Source organism: Medicago truncatula, chromosome 1, assembly GCF_003473485.1.
Source record: "Medicago truncatula cultivar Jemalong A17 chromosome 1, MtrunA17r5.0-ANR, whole genome shotgun sequence".
Classification (NCBI taxonomy): Eukaryota; Viridiplantae; Streptophyta; class Magnoliopsida; order Fabales; family Fabaceae; genus Medicago; species Medicago truncatula.
The window spans coordinates 32795794-32816876 of record NC_053042.1 but is presented as its reverse complement, the minus strand read 5'-3'; the positions used below and the strand labels follow the sequence as shown (position 1 = coordinate 32816876).

The window sequence follows — 21083 nt, the reverse complement described above, 5'->3', positions numbered from 1 at the left end:
CCAGGAAGAAACAAAGTCTGACTTCATAAAACGATGTCGTTTCAATGTCGAATAAATAATTGCATTTTTGGACGGACACATGTCTCTCTGTCTTTCAATGCTACTCACTCACTTCTATCATTTCTTCTTCACATTAGAAATCTTATACCATAATTGCGGGGCGACAACTAGGGTACTCATGGAAGAATGGTGGATAATTTATCTCAATCAATACACATTAGCCACATAAACACATTTTTAAGTGGTATCCATGAACTATCTTGATCCCACCAACAAATTGATCATTTTCATTGGTTGGTGGGTAAATTACCCACCATTCTTCAAAGTTAATCTAGAAAAAAAATCTAATTGCGGACTCAACACTCTCATTACCACTCTCATTACCTCTACTATTATTAGTAAGTGGTAAAAAATTTGAACAAAAATGTAGCAAATGGTAAATTTATATGTAAGTTGTCTTCTACTACCTCCATCCCTAATTATAAGATCCTTTTGAAGAAAAAAAATTGTCCTTTTTTGTAAGACCCCTTTTCTATTTCCAACTACATTAATTATTTCTTTACATACATGCCCTTATTTATTATACATCTTTTTCTTCAATCAGCAATAAATAGAATGTTGAAAACATAAGCCAACCCTCTTTCTTAAAGGAAAAAATTGTAAAAACAATAGTAATTACAAACATATTTAATACAAATATTCACTATCTTAATTCCCGTTATTTTTTCAAAAGGGCCTTATAATTAGGGACGGAGGTAGTACAATTGATACCGGTAGGGACAATTGAAATACTATTAGGATGTAGATTTGAATTTGTAATTTTTCACTTCTCTACATTTTCTTTGTTTTGAACGGCAAAATATGTTATATATATAGGGGATTAGATCCCAAGTATTACACTCAAAGGAACAAGAAAAATAACAGCCCCCCAAAACACCCAGCGAGAAATCAACAAATTTTTTCGTCATCACCAACAAAGATCATAAAAGCAGTCGATAATGATTTGTTGCTTCAAACGATTAGATGCGACCACCACTCAACTTCCAGTAAGACGAAGGAGCCACCAACAAAGCCTAAAAGTACCTGAGTCAAAAAACTAGCGCCTGATCTCGAATCAAGAGTGGTCGGCCCACCAGACTCCCGACACAAAATCCTAAAGGCACCCCTCAACTCAAGAACCACCAGAGCAGATCCCTTAACTTATCCAAAAACTTGGCCCACCTTAACTTCTCTACGTTTAAAGTATGTAATAATTGTTAACAAGTTATTTGATCAATAGATGAGGGATAGATTATTTGGTTGAGCTGAAAAATAAATGAATTAAGTTAAAGATATAAGGCTTAAATTTCAACAACAAAATACTTATATTTGTTATTAAAAAATATATTTTGCAAAAACAAATTGAACCATAACTTGAGAGGAAAAAAAAATTAAATACAATGTCAATTTCTTTATAGTAAAATTTTAAGCGTCGAGATGGTATCCCACTCTAAAGTTGGAAAGACTTTAGAGTTAAAAAAACAATCATAAAAGACAACATTTGGATCCAAGACCTATCACTTTATTACTTGATTAAACACTTGAAGTTCTCAATTCAGGACAATTTGCTTTTTGGAAACTTTTTTTTTTATTTCTTCAAACATGTGTTCATTTTAATATGTAAATAAGAAGATTGAGTGATTTTTGAAATGAAATTTTATGATATAGAGAAGATAAAAAAAATCTAATTAAGGTATATGTATTTTTGAAAATAATAACAATAATTATTTTGTTAGTTTTGTTATTGACAAATTCAATCTTTGGTGTAAAATAAATTTATGAGAAATGATATTTTTTTTACATCAAATACCGTAACCTTTAATATTTAAGTTTTTTTTAAATGTAAGTAAGATATAAAAAATAATAGATAAGAGACAAATAGAAACATAACTTTTTTAAAAATGAAAAATACGTATATCTCCTTCTTATTTTAAGGTTTAAATAATATTAACTCTCCTTAAAAAAAATATATATATATATTGACTCTAATATTTATACATGGTATGTCCATTTAGTCACTTACTTAAGCATTGCAATGTAACGCAATGATTGTGAAGTTTTGGCCACCACCCTGAGTTGAACTTATAGCAACAGCTGAAATAGTAACAGCTGTGAGTGTTAACACATTCCAATAATTATTACAAGGAGGGTCTCACAAGTCCAACTCAAATTTTGTCCTCTTATATTTAATAAAAAGTATATTTTGGATTGAACTATGTTCTTATCATGGCGTTTTATTTTTTTTTTCACCCAAAAATAAGACCAAAATTTCATGGTCTTTTATTATTATTATTTTCAGAACACGATTTATAAAAAGCTTAGCCCAGTAAGTGTTTTTTATAGTAATATGTAACAGAAACACGTGTAGTAGTTACGTGAAAAGAACACTAATGTTTCTTTTTACCAAATTCATACAATATAAATTACCCAAGTGTGCTTGGAAAAGTGTTAGGTTCTCTACTAAAAAGAATTGAAAATAAAGATTGGAGGTTTGAAGAATCAACTGCGTGAAACAGCTGTAATGTAATGAAGCAGGTTAACAAAAAAATGAATTATTTGCGATCATACAATCGAGGTCCATATCCATATTTTGATTTCTGCTTTGGACTCGTTTTCAAAGTCAAGATATACAGGCCCGGCCTTAAGGGGTTGCAAGGTGTCCAACCAAATCGGACCTTCAAATGTTACGTGCCTTTAACGAAGAATTAAATCTAATATCCACCTTCACTCAAATAAAAAATATACTACCTCCGTCCCTAATTATAAGACCATTTTGAAGAGAAAAAATTGTCCCTTTTTGTAAGACTCATTTTCTATTTCCAACTACATTAATTATTTATTTACATACATGCCCCTATTTATGAAACATCTTTTTCTTCAATCAGCAATAAATAGAATGTTGAAAACATAAGCCAACCCTCTTTCTTAAAGGATAAAATTGTAAAAACAATAGTAATTACAAACATATTTAATACAAATATTCACTATCTTAATTCCCGTTATTTTTTCAAAAGGGTCTTATAATTAGGGACGGAGGTAGTATATGTTATATCCTTTTCTTTCTTTCTTTAGTACACGTTTGAGTTTTTTTTTTTTTACTCTAGTTCTCTTTTTTTTGTGCATAAATCGGATCCTATCAAACCACCCATAATTTGTATAATCACTTAATCAATCAATTTTGAAAGCTATTTCATTGTAAGAATCACAACAATCATTTTTTTCTTCGCATAAACCATTCGTTTTATCTTTTTCCACAACAGATGAGTGACAAATCCAAACGACACCGTTAGATAAATTTCACCTCTTTCACTTAATTTTTTTTAATTCCTTTCATGTTTAGAAGTTCTTCTAATTCTGATTTTTTTTTAATGAAATTTAACTACACAAAAAAATTACGTTTTATTTTACTAGGTATCTATTTTAAAAAGAGAGTCGAGCCTCCTATTTCATATGGACGGCTTGAAAATATACATACACATTACACACACATAAAAAAAAATCTATATATCATTAAATCTTAATTAAATAACTGGAACCGCAAGATTGTGTGAATGTAGCATTACTCCGACCACATAATCTCACTCAGTAAACAACTTACAATAAAATAAGTTCACCTATATTTTGAGATCAACGTCAATGATTAAGAAAGTCGAGTAGATGTTAATGATATGCATAGAAATTTCAAAAGGAAAAAGAATATTAAGAAACTACATAAAATTTTGATCATAGCAATTAAAGTCTATAATTTCATTCATCTACAGAAAAATAAAATGGTGTTTGCTCAAATCGACTATATTGTCTTTAAAAAGACTAGTTCAACCATATATTGACCATATGTTGTATATGAATTTGTAAGGTGAGAAAATGTTGAATTTGCAATCATGTGTTGAATATGTATAAAATATGGTATCGACAAACGGGTCATTCTCAAACATTTATGCAAACACACTGAGTACAAACAAACAAACAAAAAATAACAACGAAACGTATAAGCAAACAAATAAATTATGACTTAATTGCTTTTTTGGTCCTCTAACTATTTAATTGGTTACGGTTTGGTCCTCTAACTAAAAAATGATTTATTTTAGTCCTCTAACTTTATCACTGTTACCATATTTCGTCCTTTCTGTTAAATTAAATCAAATTCTGTTAAGTGTGTGCATAGATGGGTCAGCACTATATATTGTGGGTTTTTGGTGGTTTGTTCTTATTGTTACTTTTTCCCCCAAAAATTAGGGTTCCATCTTCATCTTCCTCCAATTCAAAATCCTTATTCATCTTCATCTTCCTTTAATTCGAATTTCTTCTTGTTCATTTTCCTCACTTGACCATGTCCAGTGCAGGATCTCGATTTAACAGAAGAAACAACAACGAAGGTGGAAGGGCCATGTCCAGATCTGTAAGTTCTGGGTTTAGGAGACAAATTCGAAAATGTCAGTATGGTGAGTTTGTAGTTCTGAAGACTGTTACTGAAATTACAAACCCTAACTATGGGAAGAAGTTTTGGGGTTGTAGGAATTGGAGGAACCGAAATGATAGTGGTTGTAACTATTTTCAATTTGTTGTTGATGATGATGATAAATGTGATGATGTTGATGAACTTGATATGAAGATTGCAAGGCAAAAGAAGAAAAATGGAAAGTTGAAGCATGAAGTTTCTTTCCTAAAGGAAGAGTTATGGAATAGTAGGAGGTGTTGCAAGATTGTCATCTATGCACACACATAACAGAATTTGATTTAATTTAACAGAAATGATGAAATATGGTAACAGTGATAAAGTTAGAGGACCAAAATAAATTATTTTTTAGTTAGAGGACCAAACCGTTACCAATTAAATAATTAGAGGACCAAAAAGGTAATTAAACCTAAAATTATCTTATCTTGATTCAATCCACTGTTTGGTGCACCAATAGTATAGGATAAATTAAACTTTTTCCTAATCCTATCTTATTCATTGATTGTATTATTTCTAAAATATTTTAACAAACGTCTATTTGTTGAGGTTGTGGTCGATAAGATCAACAATAATCAATTTGTTCCATCATTTTTCTTTTTTTTTTTGGTACATTCCATCATTTTTCTATTACTTCCTTCTTGCAGTTCTCCCTCGGTAATTCGTCTACGCTCTTACTTAGTCTCATGTTATCTTTTTCCTCCCATCTTGTTTTCTTTCCCATTCCTATTGCTAACAAATCACTAACTTAACTTGCCCTCAACCACCAACTCTCACTGTTACAAATCTATCTCCAGTTAATCGTCTCTCACCTCATCAATACCCTCTAAATCTGACCCCTACGGTTTTGACCTCAATTGTAAAAAAGAACCTACAAATTCCCCCAGAAAGTCATCATGGATACCTATTTGATATTTGATATTTACGTTAGGGTTTTTGTTTTCTTGTTATGTTTCTTTGCCTCAATTTTAATGTTATTTTGTTGGTGTATCATATTGTGAGTAAATTCAACATCTTTTCAACCTCACAAATGACTTGTCAACATATTGGTTGAATTGATCTATAGTAATAGACCATCTCCTGCCAATATGTATGTCAACAAGTTTTTTTTTTTTTTAAGATGGATGAATTTAAAGACTATGAATCTTGCATTATTCTTGACCGTCGACTATATATTAAAGAAATTTGTTGGCTTTTTAAAATTAATATTTTGGTTTGTTAATTTGGCAAGAACGTAATGACAAGGTCTTAAACCAAAAGGAGAAATTGATATCACAGTTGCTCGACAAGGTCAAATATGTATCTTTATGGTGGCTAAAACATAATGTTGCATTTGTATCTTTTGAGTTTGCTTGCTGGTGGGAACATCCATTTGACTATTTGGATGTTAGTTAATTGTATTGCTTTTTTTTTTTTTATCAACACTTTTGTCTTTAATGGTCATTGGTTAACTATTTTTGCATGAACTATTTGTTTTTTCTTGATACATCTTGTGCCGAGGAGTAGGCATTTTTGGTGATTAAATATATTTTATTTTAACTTGTTAAAAAAAATTGGTTTATTAATTTGCCATTGAATTTTGAAACGTTCAAGTATATCTTTGTCTTTGTTGTATTTTTAACTTTATGAATCACTATGTATCTCAAAATATGGATAGAAAATATCCCAACACAATCATTTTGATTGTACTATCTTTATTTTATCATTTGAATAAAATAAAAATGTGTTGAGATTTGGTTGAGTGATAGAGTCAAAAAAGAATTCACATTATCAATGCATATTCTTTTACATATAAATGACGCAATTTTCTATTTCGTTATTCGTTATAATTTAATGATTTTATTACGACGACGACAACAACATACAATTTTATATGTCGAGTAGGGGTGTTCATGTGTTGGATCAACCCAGCAAACGCGGTCAAACCCACCCAAAAAACTCAAAAAAAATGAATTGGGTTGGGTAATTGGGTGGGTATGGTTTCTAAAAATGAAAAACCCATAAAAATATATGGGTTTTGGGTAAAATCAGACCCAAACTCAAAAAATCCACTTACCCAATAATATTATTATTTTTTATCTTTATTTTCATATGGTAGAAGAAAGTTATATTTCCAAAACATACACATTATACCCTATATATTGAAAACCAAAACATACTAAAGTTACAGATTAATATTTTGCACTTTTTAGCTATTTTGATAATGCAATTTTATGTCATGCAACTTTAATTTTTGCAAGTATTTTATGAGAGTTTATTATTTGATATTCTATGATGCATAAATATTAAAAAAAGTAGAGTACTATTTTAAAACAAAATTATAAAGACTTGTCATTTAGTCATTTAATATTTAAAAAAATAGAAAAATATGTTGGGTAACCCATTACCCAATCCAACTCAACCCAAGTATTAGTGGGTTTGCCCAAACCCACCCAATAGTATACGGGTGATTATTTTACCTCACCCAAACCGGAGTATCCTATTTGGTTTGGTTTTGGTCAAACCCAACCCAAACCCACCCACGAACACTCGAGTGTAGTTTCAAAATTGACAAAAACATACTGAAGTTTTTTTTTTTTTTAAATAAAATTAGCTATAAAATTTTTAACAAAAAAAAATACTAAAGTTTTTTTTTAAAATAAAATAAAATATGAGTTTGGGGTTGTCTGAGTTATTTGATCCCTCTCCAGTCTCCACTTATATATATATAAGTGGAGACTGGAGAGGGATCAAATAACTCAGACAACCCCAAACTCATCCCAGGTTAAAAAAAATGTGATCCTAAGCCGTCTCTAATGTTGCAGAACCTGAACTGGGTTGGGTCACCGCAACGGGTAGGTCTTGAACACCCCATTTTTTTACGTGATATATTTCTTGATCGTTCTAGCCCTGCACACAAAAAGTAACCAGTTGGTTGATGAACTCTACACACTAGATAATTGCAGCAGTCAAGCACAATGTTAATGAGAAGTAATAGAAACTATGGAATCGTTAAATGTAAGTTTTGCAAGCACACAATCAACAATAACATTATTGTCACAACAGAAATGTATTCGGGTACCAAATATTTAATTACACATTAGCAGAATACACGAAGAAACAGAACGGTTTCCAAATATTACATGAAGGCTTCTGGACCTTTTCCCGTCCGGTTATCCCAAACGTCATTGTGTCAAATGCTCTGCGAATCAACTATCTGTTGCCTCACTTGCATTACCATTCGAGGACTGTCGCACAAATTGCCCTCGATATCGTGGTCGTTGTTCAGCTAATTTCTGCCTGCTCTGATATCGAACCTGAAATTCAAATCATATTAGGTTAGCTCCAAAATACAGATCATAACAGGAGAAATCAACTCCAATTTGTAGAGCAGTAGTCTGCACCATCCACATAATGATGGAAACATGCATCCCTGTGTGAAGTATAATATACATAATGATCCTGTTTTATAGAAATGCCAAACTTGCTATCAACGGACATTTATCCTCATATGGATAGGTGAACCTCAACTTTTGGTGACCCAAAAGCAAAACTAAATGAAGTCTGTTCAAAATTTGAAAAACAGAAATGTCAGTTCTATAGATGATCTCAACTTCAGTCCGTGTTTTATTTATCATCTGCTGCATATCAAATATCAGTTTTTATATATTGCCTTCATATGGTATCAAGAACATCCCATTCTCAGTTTAAAAAAATCTAACCGGAGTTTCTTATGAACTTTGACATATTTCAAGACATGGAATTTATAACAGAAACTGTGGCAGGAATCCTTATAATGGATGCATAATTTACTCATTTCATGCCTTTTGGAATGGAATCCAGGAAAGAAACAAGAAATGGAGATAAGAAGGAAGTGAGGGAGAAACAAAAACACCAAAGTAGTGTATAATCAAACGTACCATATCAATTCTTTTGTTAAGCAACCTACATCATCCTAATTCTACTTCAAAAGGGTAATTACAGTATATACCTCACTCTACTGGGCTTCACGAATACCCAAATAAAGCCCTAGTTCAACTCAACATCAAAGTTTAGACTCTGTCAATCTCCAACTCTTCTAAAAGCTCAAATACTCGGGAATAGTTTTTATATGTAAGAGAGTAGAACCTAAGAAGATCCAACCTCCTATGTTACGATCAGGGGAGCCAAGAGAAGGTTCACAGCCAGGAAAACTGGCTTGATGAGCATGGAGAGGGAAAGATTGCAGTATTACCACCAGAAGGTGGGATAAATGCATATGGTGGGGAATGCAAAAGAGTAGGGAAAGAACCGAGAGGTTTTAGAGAAGAGAGGGATGTGCCGTGATTCCCTGTGCATAGCAGGATTCCAATTCTATTTGTTATTTTTCAACATCTCTTTCTCTGCTTTTTTCTCCTTAGAAATATGTATTTACTGAAGTTGATCTCTGAGTGGAGGTAAGCTCCACAATATTTTTGTATGATGTCCTGTTCCTATTAGTATATCCATAATACAACAGATAGTTTAAACAGTTTTTTGGTCCACAGATGTCCTTTAAATGGTTTCTGTTAAAAAAAAAATCATTTTTAGTCCATATATTTGACAAAAAAAATGTCTTTGATGCTCATGCGGGGGGCTACACATTTAAGGACTAAAGGCATATTTTTGTCAGAAATAGGGACTAAAATGAAAAAAAAAATTAATAATATGGATTTATAAAATGTCATATTCTTTTGAGGGTCAAAACCATATTTAAGCTCAATGAATAATAATTCGCTTCATATGTACTCTGTCCTCAGTTTACCTGCTTATGAAAGCACCTCTCTTTTCTCTCCTTTCTTTTTTGGCGAAATTTAATTAGGGCTGCTTCCCTTTGAAAATTCTTGCTTTGATCTACTCTGTTGCCACTTCCATTTCCACTAGCATCACCACTGCCGCTATTCCCAGCGAGTCCATTGTTGTTGTCTATGTTTGTCCCTCCAGCATTAATTGCAGTGCTGCTCCCATTTTGTCCATTGCTTCCATGGTTGCTTCCTGAAGCACTTCTATTGATACTGTAATTTCCCGTATTACCTTCAACTGGCCCTTTGACCATATTTGATGACCCACAGTGTGGAGCAACAACAGTCATTTCCTTTGAAGATTCGGCATCATGCTCAGGTGGCAACTGGTGCTGCATGTTAGCAACATTGCTGTGGTTTTCATAATGGTGATGGAAATCCTGAGTAGCAGAACCCTTATCAATTTTAGGTGGTGCCAGGATTGTTGTTGTATCTTCATTATTATGTGAGACAACTTGTTGAGAGGTACACATGAGGCTGTTTTTTATGGGCTGGAAAGCAGACGTTTGGTACAAAAATTTGGTTGTTGATGCCTCTGCTGGCTCTCTTATAACTGCAGATTTGGTAAAAGCATTATTAGTAGTGGAACCCATATCAATGTTGTTGCTAGCATCATTTGAGTTCTGGTTAGGAGGATTGCCACTAGAATGAGATTGAATATCACGGGATGAATCTTTCTTTGTAACTTCTAAGCTGTTATTAGGCGGAGAGTTGCTTCCGACACATCCAGTGGGAGACTTCTTAGCATTGAAGGTGGCATTGTACCTGTAGAAAAATACTTAAAAGTTCTAAGAATGATATAGTTACCCATTTTCAAAAAAAAATCAGAATGCCAAACATAACACCAAATCACCATACCTTGAGAAAGCAGACTGATCAGAACGTCTTAAAACATTCCGTTCATCCTGAATTGCAGCACCAGCTTCTTCAACTTCTCTAGGCCTCTTTAAACTGAGCTCAAGAGATGGCAACTCCTCATCATTATTAGTACCTTTGTTGTCAATATCTGAGAAGTTGGGTCTTCTATTTAGTGCTTCAATTTCTCCGCTTTGCATTTGGGAGTCCGAAGGGCTGGTAACTGCATCAGATAATGAAAGCACTTTGCATCTTAGCTTGCCAGATTGATTCTCACAATTAGGGTCCATCTGTCCTCTATTAATTTGCTCATTGAATTTAGAGGGGCCCACATCAAATCTGTTGATATGTTTTGAACCTGCAATTTTGACTGGAACCACATTTTTACAGTAAAATATCAAGTCAGTACATCTACTGTGTCAACTTTCATCCCTTAAGTGGAAAAAAATAACATTCAATACATAATCCACAAAATGAGGTACGTGCATGTAGCCTTCTACATGCACAAGCACATAGCTACATAATTGCATATACAAATTGCTGGACTCCAGCTCAAGAGATGGCAACTCCTCATCATTAAAATATTTTACACATGGTTCAATATTAAGTCACGATTTTGCATTATTAAGTCTTGACTCAATGAATCAAGAAATTAATTGCACATCCCAGATAGATTCAAAATCTAAATATCCTCTAATGCATTACCTGCCGGTGAATGAAGTTCCAAAAATAAAACCCAAAAGTACGGTATCATAATGAAAACAATGAAGAGGATGTTAAAGTCAACCATCATGAAGAAATTGTTTCAAAAATTTCTTCCACAAAACATAAATTGTAATTCAACAGGATTACATGTTCACTATATGTTGAGGTCAATACAGTCAAAATCAAGAAAAGCTGGAACTAGCATAATACAAATTCAGTTTTTGGGTGACATTGAGTTAGAAAGAGTTTAATGCAGCGACAGGAAAATCAAGGCAGCTTGATCTTACCTATTTGTTCCTTTTTCTCTAGACACTCCTTTAAGACTGGAGGAACCATCTTTTCCCTGCATATTTCAGCATTGGAGTGAACAACTTGAGCACAAGTGCTATCGGGACACTCAGCTATCTGATCCCACTGAGAACCTGATTTAGGACTGTCAACTTCTACAGCTCGTTTGGTCCAGGAGCTCTGCAAAAGGAGAAAAATAATGAAATTGACAAGCAGTTTTTGGTTACAAGAATTAGAATGCAACCTCTATATGATATTACTGACTAGTTATCTTAACAAGTACACAGATGGCCTGCTGTAGTGTTTTCTGTTTAACTGTTTGCTTTCTTTTACCAAATGTTTGATCTATTAAAGGATGACTATTACAGTATGAATCCTTTACTTTATCAAATACTAGCAAGTAATAACTAATAACTGCCTTTCTTGTTAGTCAGGCAGATGCATCTACATGGACCACCTTTGCATTAAAGTAATCCCAGCACGACGTTCTACACCTGTTATAATTTAAACAAAAGCTGTTTTGAAATGTGGCAGTTTTAAGACTACAGAACTTCCACCTTTCTAGGCTTAGGTTCTTAAGTTGTAAAATGTGTGATATCATAAAATCAAAATGAATCATTTTTACATTATGTGAAAAGGATAAACCCCGACAGTTACACAATCACAAGTTTTCAACACAATATAATGTTGAAATGGTTCACTTCTCGGTCATATACATCAGATTATGACCTACTTCTCCTAATACACGTTATGGTCTCACATACTCAAATAAAAGAAGGGAGGTCATAGACAACTAGCATGTAATACCACTCGTATAATATCTTTATATTAGGTTAGAGTATCTTAGTTAATCTCGTAGAATCAATTTCTAATCTTAGATAATGATAGGAACCCGAATTAAAGAGAAACAGAATAAATAGTATTATAGATTGAATAGAAAATATTACAGAAGATTATCCCTCTGTAATCCCAGAGCAAAAGCTCCTCAGAGAAGAGACATCTCTCTCTCTGCCCAAAACCAATAAGGTTCCTAATTGAATAATTCTGAAATCCTCTCCTACTGTTGTGGTCAAATGGCTTTATTTATACAACTAAGAGCATAAACTGCCTGTAACCGCTCCTAATCAATACAAATTACTACATAAACTGCCTAACTGCTCCTAATCAACACAAATACTGCATATTACACAAAATGCTAGCTGCTCCTAAATAACTATATATTAAAATAACTGACTATATATTAAAATAACTGACTGCATCAGCAGTCACCCTATCAATACCACCGGATACCTAACATTACCGGCCGCTAGAAAAACAGCCTTGTCCTCAAGGCTGAGTTAAAGAAACTAACTTGAATTCTTTTGCCCCCAGGATCCCATTGTTGGAACCCTGACAAGCCCCCTTCAAACAACCAAGCCACATACAAAGTTTTATATTTGCAACTCCTTTCTTTCAAATTCAGAGGGAATGGCTCCGGCGGTGGTTGTGGGTAGACCCCACCCTCTTGCTCTCTTTTTCTAATTGTCATGTAAGATTTTCTTCTTGCTTTTGTTTCTTCATTTGTCCCTTTCTCGTTCAATACTCTTCCCCCAATTCTATTATCCTTGCGACTCTTCTTTGTTTCAAAGTTCTCCATTTCTGCATCAACAACCTTTTCCGAAGAAGGTGAAATTTCATTGACGTACCTTCCTTCTCCATCGTTGATGATCTTCTCTAATACTGGTTCATCGTGTTTTTCTGCCATCTTCCACAGTTTTGGTTCAGATTCTTGATCATGATTTTGCACCATTTGTTTATCTGTTCGGTGCTCCATACGTGCTCCAAATTCTCTAATCATAGCCATAGAAAATGACTTCCAGTCAGCATCTGGGTTCTCTTGGCACCAAGAATAAAACCACAACAACGCTTTTTCATCCTCCATACTCATGAAAGCCCACTGCAACTTATCACATGAGTGGATTTCATTATCTGCAAAGAACATTTCAGCCCTTGTGATCCATCCAGCAGGATCCGTCCCAGTAAATTGTGATAGTTTATACTTCAAAGTCCATATTCCATCCATCTCCGATAACACTGGTTTCCTTCTCGTATCCGGTAGGTCGGACCAATTGATAGGAACCCGAATTAAAGAGAAACAGAATAAATAGTATTATAGATTGAATAGAAAATATTACAGAAGATTATCCCTCTGTAATCCCAGAGCAAAAGCTCCTCAGAGAAGAGACATCACTCTCTCTCTCTGCCCAAAACCAATAAGGTTCCTAATTGAATAATTCTGAAATCCTCTCCTACTGTTGTGGTCAAATGGCTTTATTTATACAACTAAGAGCATAAACTGCCTGTAACCGCTCCTAATCAATACAGATTACTACATAAACTGCCTAACTGCTCCTAATCAACACAAATACTGCATATTACACAAAATGCTAACTGCTCCTAAATAACTATATATTAAAATAACTGACTATATATTAAAATAACTGACTGCATCAGCAGTCACCCTATCAATACCACCAGATACCTAACAGATAATCTCTTCAAATTAGTTTCCATACTACTTAGTTATCATTATGATTTGCTTCATGATTTCCTTATTTATTTAGGACTAAGAGTTTTGTATTCCTTTAAATAGGGAGTTAGTGTTAAGTCTGCTGTATCAAGCTGCTATGAAATGGTTATCAATAATATTCAAACTTTTTATTAATTCTCTCCTATCTAAAATCCAAAACTTCAACCACCACAATACTTTGGCTCCATCATACAAAGTGAAGGGGATAGCCCAATGATTAGAAATAGAGGGAGACAAAGAAATACTATAAGTCAAATTGTGGAAGGCCTAGATGATAAACGGTAAGTGGTAACACCGCAAAGCCTAGTTCAAGGCAGGGACTGAAGATTTGGAGTGTTGACTGGGTGATAATTGTACGCTGGGGAAAATGCTGAGGAACCACCAGTAGCCTTGCCGATGATGCATCAGACAGGTGGTGAATTTGGCCAAAAATGACATGAATGAGGACATGCCAAAGGCTTTTGAGACTGAAGGAGGCAGCCTAAATCTCTCTAAATGGTGCTAAAAGCGGCCGTAAGACGTCCAAAATGACAAAATAAGAACACGCGGAGGAGTTTGGAAACCAAACATGAAACACAGCTTCTGGAAAAATAATTATGGTTTCCAACAAAAAGTTTTAACATGTCTGCAGTGGATCCAAGTTTTTCCAGGTTAGGTTTGTCTTTCGCCAAACTCTAGATACCACTTCAGGGAAGAGGAAAACGTGTGATGCTAATCTGTGTATTTAAATAACACAACAAAGGTGAATTACATAGAATGAAAAATGAAGAGGATACAAACATACAGTTACCCAGCCATCGTGATGAAATGATAATATACAATCTACAGTTAACCTATTTAGATTCTTTCTAGCATAGTCCATGCATGAGATTTTCCAACAAAATATTACATATATAAAAGTTTTACCTGAGTGCCACTACCATTGTCACTACCATCCCCATTGTTCAGGCCTAAACTTCCATTATCTTGCTCGTCGTTGCTTCCCGAATTGTTATCAAACTTCTCAAGACTCCTTGATTTAACCGATTTCTGGGTTTGTGTGCCACTTTCACTGCCACTCCCACTAGACTGAAGGAAAGAAAGAAAATAATAGTCATAATTAACAAAGTAATTGGAAACCTGTGTCATTTCAAACAATCCATGAAAATATCACAAAAAATTTGTTGACATTTGACAAAAATCTATCCAATTTTTTTTAAACGGTGTCTCACGCATATACATGAAATCTTGATATGATATTATGACTCCGTTGATTTTGCAAAGGCAACAGTCTACTAATATCATCACACATTTATTAATATATATAGCTATGTATTGGTTAGAAAAAATAAAACAGTAATATAATGTTAGGGAAGAAAATTCAAGTCAGCTTACACTATGACATCTCCTCCAGACATGCTGCCACAGGTTTTTAAGCTCATTCTTGCGTATGGGTTTTACTAGAAAGTCGACAGCCCCCTTTGACAAACACTTAAAGACTAAACCCATAGAGTCATGAGATGACATCACTGCAGACCAATCCCATTAGAAGCCATAGAAAGAGTAGCTCTTTTACAGCATGTAATGAGGAAAAAAAATGCTCAAACCAAACATATATAGGCACTTGGAAAAACTTACTAATTACTGGAACATTTTTCCGTGTTGGGTGGCCCATAATCTTGTATAGAAGTGCAATGCCTGATAAGCCAGGCATTGCCACCTCAGTTAAAATGAGATCAATGTGATTGGTTAAATCCTCCAAAACCTTCCAAGCTTGCAATCCATTTGCTGCTTCAATAACTGATACAAACACAAACAAGATCATATTAAAATCTGTTTCAAAAACAATTGAGGAAAATTAAAGAAAAATAGGCAGATTCATGGGAGGAACTGATGATGTCACGAAGTGATTTTCAATTCTGTTATAGCTAATAGTAACAAATTCTTTTCCAATCCACTAAACAAAGACCAACAAGCTAAGTACGCCAGTCTAACACTGAACATATGAAGAGCACTAACATAAACAATATTATACTATTCATGTAAAACAATCATATTCTTGCCACAAGCAAAATACCAGCTCACAGAATTAGAATTTGAATTACACCAATTAAGAATTGCTCAAGTCTTATAAGAGCTACTTTGACCTAGAAGGCTAGAACGTGCCCAATTAAACATCATGGACTAATTTGACCTCATACCCATCATCAAAACAGTTCAGTTGAAAGAAAACGTAGGTATGTTGTTTAAGCCAGCCTTACCTTGCTTGCTCAAGCCAATTAACCCTATCGATTATGGGACCATGCCTTCTTATGGCCACCTAACTTCTTACAACCACTCATCACACTTAATGGCAACTCTCCCTATTTCATACTAATCCACCATCACCTGGATTACAAATTTCTCAAAACCTTAGGTTATGCGTGCTTTCCGCTCAAAGGAATGCATCTTCCTGGGTTATTCACGTAACCACAAAGTATACAAATGCATGGACTCTAGTGGCATCAATTTTATATCTAAAGATGTTCTATTTCATGAAACACACTTTCCTTGCCATGAACCAATCCCTAGTCACTGGAATGCTGACCCGTCTACGGTCAAAACCACTTCCTCGCCCTGAAACATGGCTTCACCAAAGGGCATCTCTACACCTAGGATTTCCAATGCCAAAACATCCTAATTCGGTTCCAATTACATGGATGATCCCACTCTATTTTGATCCATTGTATGTAAATTGCAATACGATACCATTACAAATTTACAAGACCTGGGATCTCCTTTGCAGTAAATAATGTGTGTTGGTAGTTATTCCAATCTCTTGATGATCATTGAAGGTGTTGAAAAGAATATTGTAAAAGTGACTGTCAATCAAGGTTTTCTACTGCAACACACTTCTCTGCGAAAGTCTCCTTGTTAGCAACATTCATGCTCGGGAGCAGTGGGATGATGTTTTCACAAAACCGCTGGTATCTTCAAGATTCACAGCTCTCAGAGACAAACTCAGACTGTTTGACAAGTTGTCATTGGCCGCCACTACTCCAGCACAAAGGGGGGATATTATGAGTAGAGGGGAAATATATTCAAGTGTTGTATTTGGACCTTCGGGCCTCATGCTGCAAGCCCTTTAAGGGTGGCTCTACTTCTTCAGCAACCAATTACTGACAGTTGTAAACAGTTAGGGTTACAACTGTTCTCCTGCTGACCTATTGCATAGATATCTCTCTATATACTCTCTTCTATGATAATAAATACTCAGGTTTTGAATATAAGCAACAAAAAAGTAATTTACGATTATTAAGAATATCTCATTTAATCTTTTTTGGTGTAATAAAAAAATAATTGTATTTTTCAAAATGCTCTTCGTGAGAACTTGTTTCATTAAGATAAAAGTGGTTCTTGGAAATAAAATTTAAATTAATTGAAGAGTATTTAAGGAATGATATCATTAAATACTATAGTAGAATTCATTGAGTTTTTCTTACATATTTTAGACCACTAAACATGAAACTTTCCGTTCCTTATATTTCAGTAAATCAGAGTGGTATTATCATAAACTTTTCTCTCACTTTTTCTCAACTCTGAATTCTAAAAATCTATATAATTATTTTTATTATTTTTTCCAGAGAAACAATATTCCCAGCTTAGAAATGCATTTAAGACCACAAGTTTGTTCTCTCACTTTTATTTAAGAGTATTTCAATAAAAAATGAAAGGATTCAAATGAGCAATACAGCTTCAATAAAACAACAGATAATAACTAACCTTCATAACTACAATTGCGAAGCAATGCAGTGACAATATGGCGGGTACAGTCATCATACTCCACAAGCAAGACCTTAAGGGATCTAATATGTAAAAACCTCTCCCAACAAATAATTGCCCCTTGAGACTGTTGCTGCGGTACTTGCTGCTGAACAGAAGAGGATTCGCCATTCCCTCCCTCTCCAACCTTAACTCCATCAGTCACTCCATTACATTTCACTTCAGCATCCTCACCAGCTACTCCTTCATTTAAGTTGTTCTTCCCATCCCGCAAACGCTGACCAAGTTCTTTACAGTCACCATTGACACTCATCTGGATACCCCTTGTCATTCAAAATGCCCAAGCTCGCGATAATTATAACCCGTCCTCATCCAAAGCAAAACAGCAAATGCTACAATCTTCACAAACCCCAACCCAAATACAACTGCAAGACACTAGATATACACTTCAAAAAATAATAGCATCAACAAAAATCTATACAATTAAAATGTATATTTGACCATATTTTTTACTCACACAACCCAACCAAACATCCATGGCAGACTCAACCAAAATTTCAAAGGCTTTGTTTCGTAACAAAAAATAGATGATAGCATCATAGCAGATAGTTGATAAGCTAGTGAATTGATTTTGTAGTGTTTGGTAAAATTAGCTATTGAACTAGATAAATACGAAATGACATAAAAAGATATTTTTAATTAAAGTTTAGTTTTTTAATTAAGATAAGATAGTTAAAATTGAGATAAAAATGATAAGCTGCAGGCTTATCAAAAAACGCTATGGCTTTGTTCAGTGATGCAAGATTTCGAGCTTATGGCTTATAAGCTCGTATGACAAAAAAAGACCCGTTTGGTAACTTTTTTTCTCACAAACTTATAGTTTATCTTTGCTAGCCTATTCTTATTTTGATAAGCTAATTTAATTAGCTTAAAGCCTGTAGCTTACCATTTTCTCTCTCAATTTTACCCATGTTATCTTGAAAAAAATTAAATATTCATTGAACATATCTTTTTTATGTAATTTCATTTTTATAAGCTAGTTCAACTGTTAATTTTACCAAACACTAAAAATTCAATAAACTAGCTTATCCGCTATTTCTTACCAAACAAAGAATATAAGGTAGTAAAAAAGCTATAAGCTCGTGAGAACAAATTGTTACCAACAAGGGGCCGTTTGGATTGGCTTAATTTTTAGCTTATGAAAAATAACTTTTGCAAATAAATAAGCTTTTATGTTCATTCATAAGTTCTCACTAAAGAAAATTGCATTTTCATAAGCTACTTTGACAAAAATAATACATAAATGTTTATTTATTTGCATAAGCTCAAAAATAAGCCAATCTAAACGCCCCCAAGTCTATTTTGGTCATACGTGCTTATAAGCTATAAGTTATCCGCTATAAGCTCAAATAACTGGCCTTGCCAGACAGCTCTTTCTGCTATTCTCAGTTCTCAACCTCTAATACAAGAGTACCCTAACTCATCAGAATAAAAAATTAAAAAACATAAAAAAACTAAACATAGATCTTGTGAAAAAACTAATCAAAGCCTTAATTAAAGTAACTTTGAAACCCTAATTAAGCTGAATTACTTAAATTGACTTACTGAAAATAAAAAACGGTTATGCACAGGAAGAAGATTGGTGAAAGCTGTAATCATAAACACACGATCGATCTTTCCTTGAACATAAACATCCAAAACCAGAATAGTTGCATCGCTTTCTTTATGCTAAATCCTTCACACTAAACAAAAATTCAAATAGATTAGATAATAATAAAATATTATAATAATCATAATAGAAACAATATTTCTTCACTGTGAAGTAAAAAGTTTAACAGCAAAATAAAAATGAATTAGAGGAGGATTACCAGAAAAGTATCAGTAATCGCCATTATTAAGTCATTATTACAAAAATATTTATTGATATTACCATATTACTACATCATAATAATAATAATAATCGGTAATTGAATTATGGTACTGAACAGAATTAAGAAAATAGTTTGACAAAAATGGAAAAAGGAAAGAAAAAAAATCTTGAGCTTAGGAGAAGATAATGCGAAAGTTAGAGGAGAGAGATATTGAGTGGGTGCAGGATTGGTGACGTGGATGAAGTGGAGGTGTTGAATGTTCCAAATGTGCCACGTGGAGGGAGATATTTCCAGGTTGGCAATGGTTTGATGATGACGTGGATAAGATCAAAAGAAGGGTGGCCACGGGTGGACATTGCAATGAAGAAGATATTGAAGATTTAGATCGGACACGTGGTCTTATTTTATGTCCTGTTTTGGAAATGTTTGTTTGTTTGGAGTTTTGATGTGAAAACAAACGCCCATTGTCCACGGAGTTTGTCTTGCCTTGCTACAAGACAAGGGTCGCAAATCGCAAATAGAAGTATTTACGTAGATCTAGTTAAATGAGCAAGCTTATAAGCTCGTTTGACAAAGAAATATCTGTTTGGTAAAGGTTTTTTACAACGAGTTTATAGTTTATTTCACGAGCTTATAAATTATTTTTAAGAAATTATTTCAAGTAACGTTTGAGCTTATAGCTTATAGTTTCTCATCTTTTTTTTTTCCATTTTGACTCTTATTATTTTATCTAAAATCCAATTTTACTCATTATAATTTATTACTACTCTTATAATTTGGAATAACACATTAGTATAATAAATATGCTTATGACCTTAAAAAACAAATATGCCTCGTTAATACATGTGCAATCACTATATACCAATTCACTATGTTTTTACTTCGCCTACTGTATACTTGTTATATTTGTTTTGTTATTCAATGAAAATATATCACCTTGGTTTTGAACTAAATATACCTATAAAAAAATTGTTTTACGTCTATTTAGCACTTACCTTGCTAATAATACATTTAATTGTTTTATAAAGTAAGAACATTTAAATGAAAATAAATGTAAAATTCAATTTATAATATAAAAGGTATATTAGATTAATAAATTTAAATAACTTAAAAAAAAGTAATTTAAATTACAGAATTCTAAATATTTGAATTTAAATTGATATAAATTTTAGGGTTAAATATGTTTTTGGTCCCTATAAATGTATCAACTTTTCGTTTTAGTCCCTCTAAAAAATTTCTTCAACTTTTAGTCCTTATAAAATTTTCAATCACTACTTTTGGTCCCTATTTTTAAGTTAATTTTTGTATTTTTTTAATAAAATTATGCAGAAATGTGAAGAATACTGTAAAAAATATTCCCCCAAAAAAATTAGAATTTTTTAACAAAACATAAATTAGTTATGAATTTTTAACCGTCAAACATATAAAAATTCATATTAAATTCATGTTTTCTTAAAAAATTCTAATTTTTTTGGGAGAGTTTCTAATAATATTAGGAATTTTTCTGAATTTTTTTAAAAAAAATATGTATTCTACATATGAGTTTACTTTAAAAGAGGGACCAAAAGTGAAGATGGAAAATTTTTGAAGGACTGAAAGTTGAAGGAAAATTTTTGAGGGACTAAAACGAAAAGTTTGTATATTTATAGGGACCAAAAACATATTTAACCCTAAATTTTATTATGAATTAAGAATAGCATTTTATGTCATTTTACATTTATCAGCTAATTGAACCGCTAGTTTTACCAAACACTTCAACTAAC

At 33.2% G+C, this 21083-nt stretch overlaps 1 protein-coding gene across 5 annotated transcripts; it reads right to left on the bottom strand.

Moving 5' to 3' along the window:
* Positions 1 to 7351: 7351 nt before the first annotated feature.
* LOC25484061 (two-component response regulator-like APRR7) lies at positions 7352 to 19484 on the bottom strand. 5 transcript variants are annotated; one of them, XR_005643047.1, is made up of 11 exons: positions 19318 to 19484; positions 19055 to 19191; positions 17450 to 17884; positions 15326 to 15487; positions 15083 to 15216; positions 14615 to 14776; positions 11139 to 11319; positions 10150 to 10516; positions 9255 to 10056; positions 7615 to 7788; positions 7352 to 7381 (listed from the first exon to the last, which is right to left on the bottom strand). XR_005643047.1 is itself a non-coding variant. In XM_024778770.2 (10 exons), the coding sequence occupies exons 3-10, from the start codon at positions 17778 to 17780 to the stop codon at positions 7681 to 7683; spliced, it is 2247 nt and encodes a 748-aa protein (XP_024634538.1). In that variant the 5' UTR covers positions 17781 to 17895; positions 19055 to 19191; positions 19318 to 19484; the 3' UTR covers positions 7457 to 7680. The 5 variants fall into 5 exon arrangements, 4 of the variants coding, with proteins under 4 accessions (XP_024634538.1, XP_024634532.1, XP_013468266.1 ...); XM_024778770.2 differs by lacking the exon at positions 7352 to 7381 and having other exon boundaries at positions 7457 to 7788; positions 17450 to 17895; XM_024778764.2 differs by lacking the exon at positions 7352 to 7381 and having other exon boundaries at positions 7457 to 7788.
* Positions 19485 to 21083: the final 1599 nt, after the last annotated feature.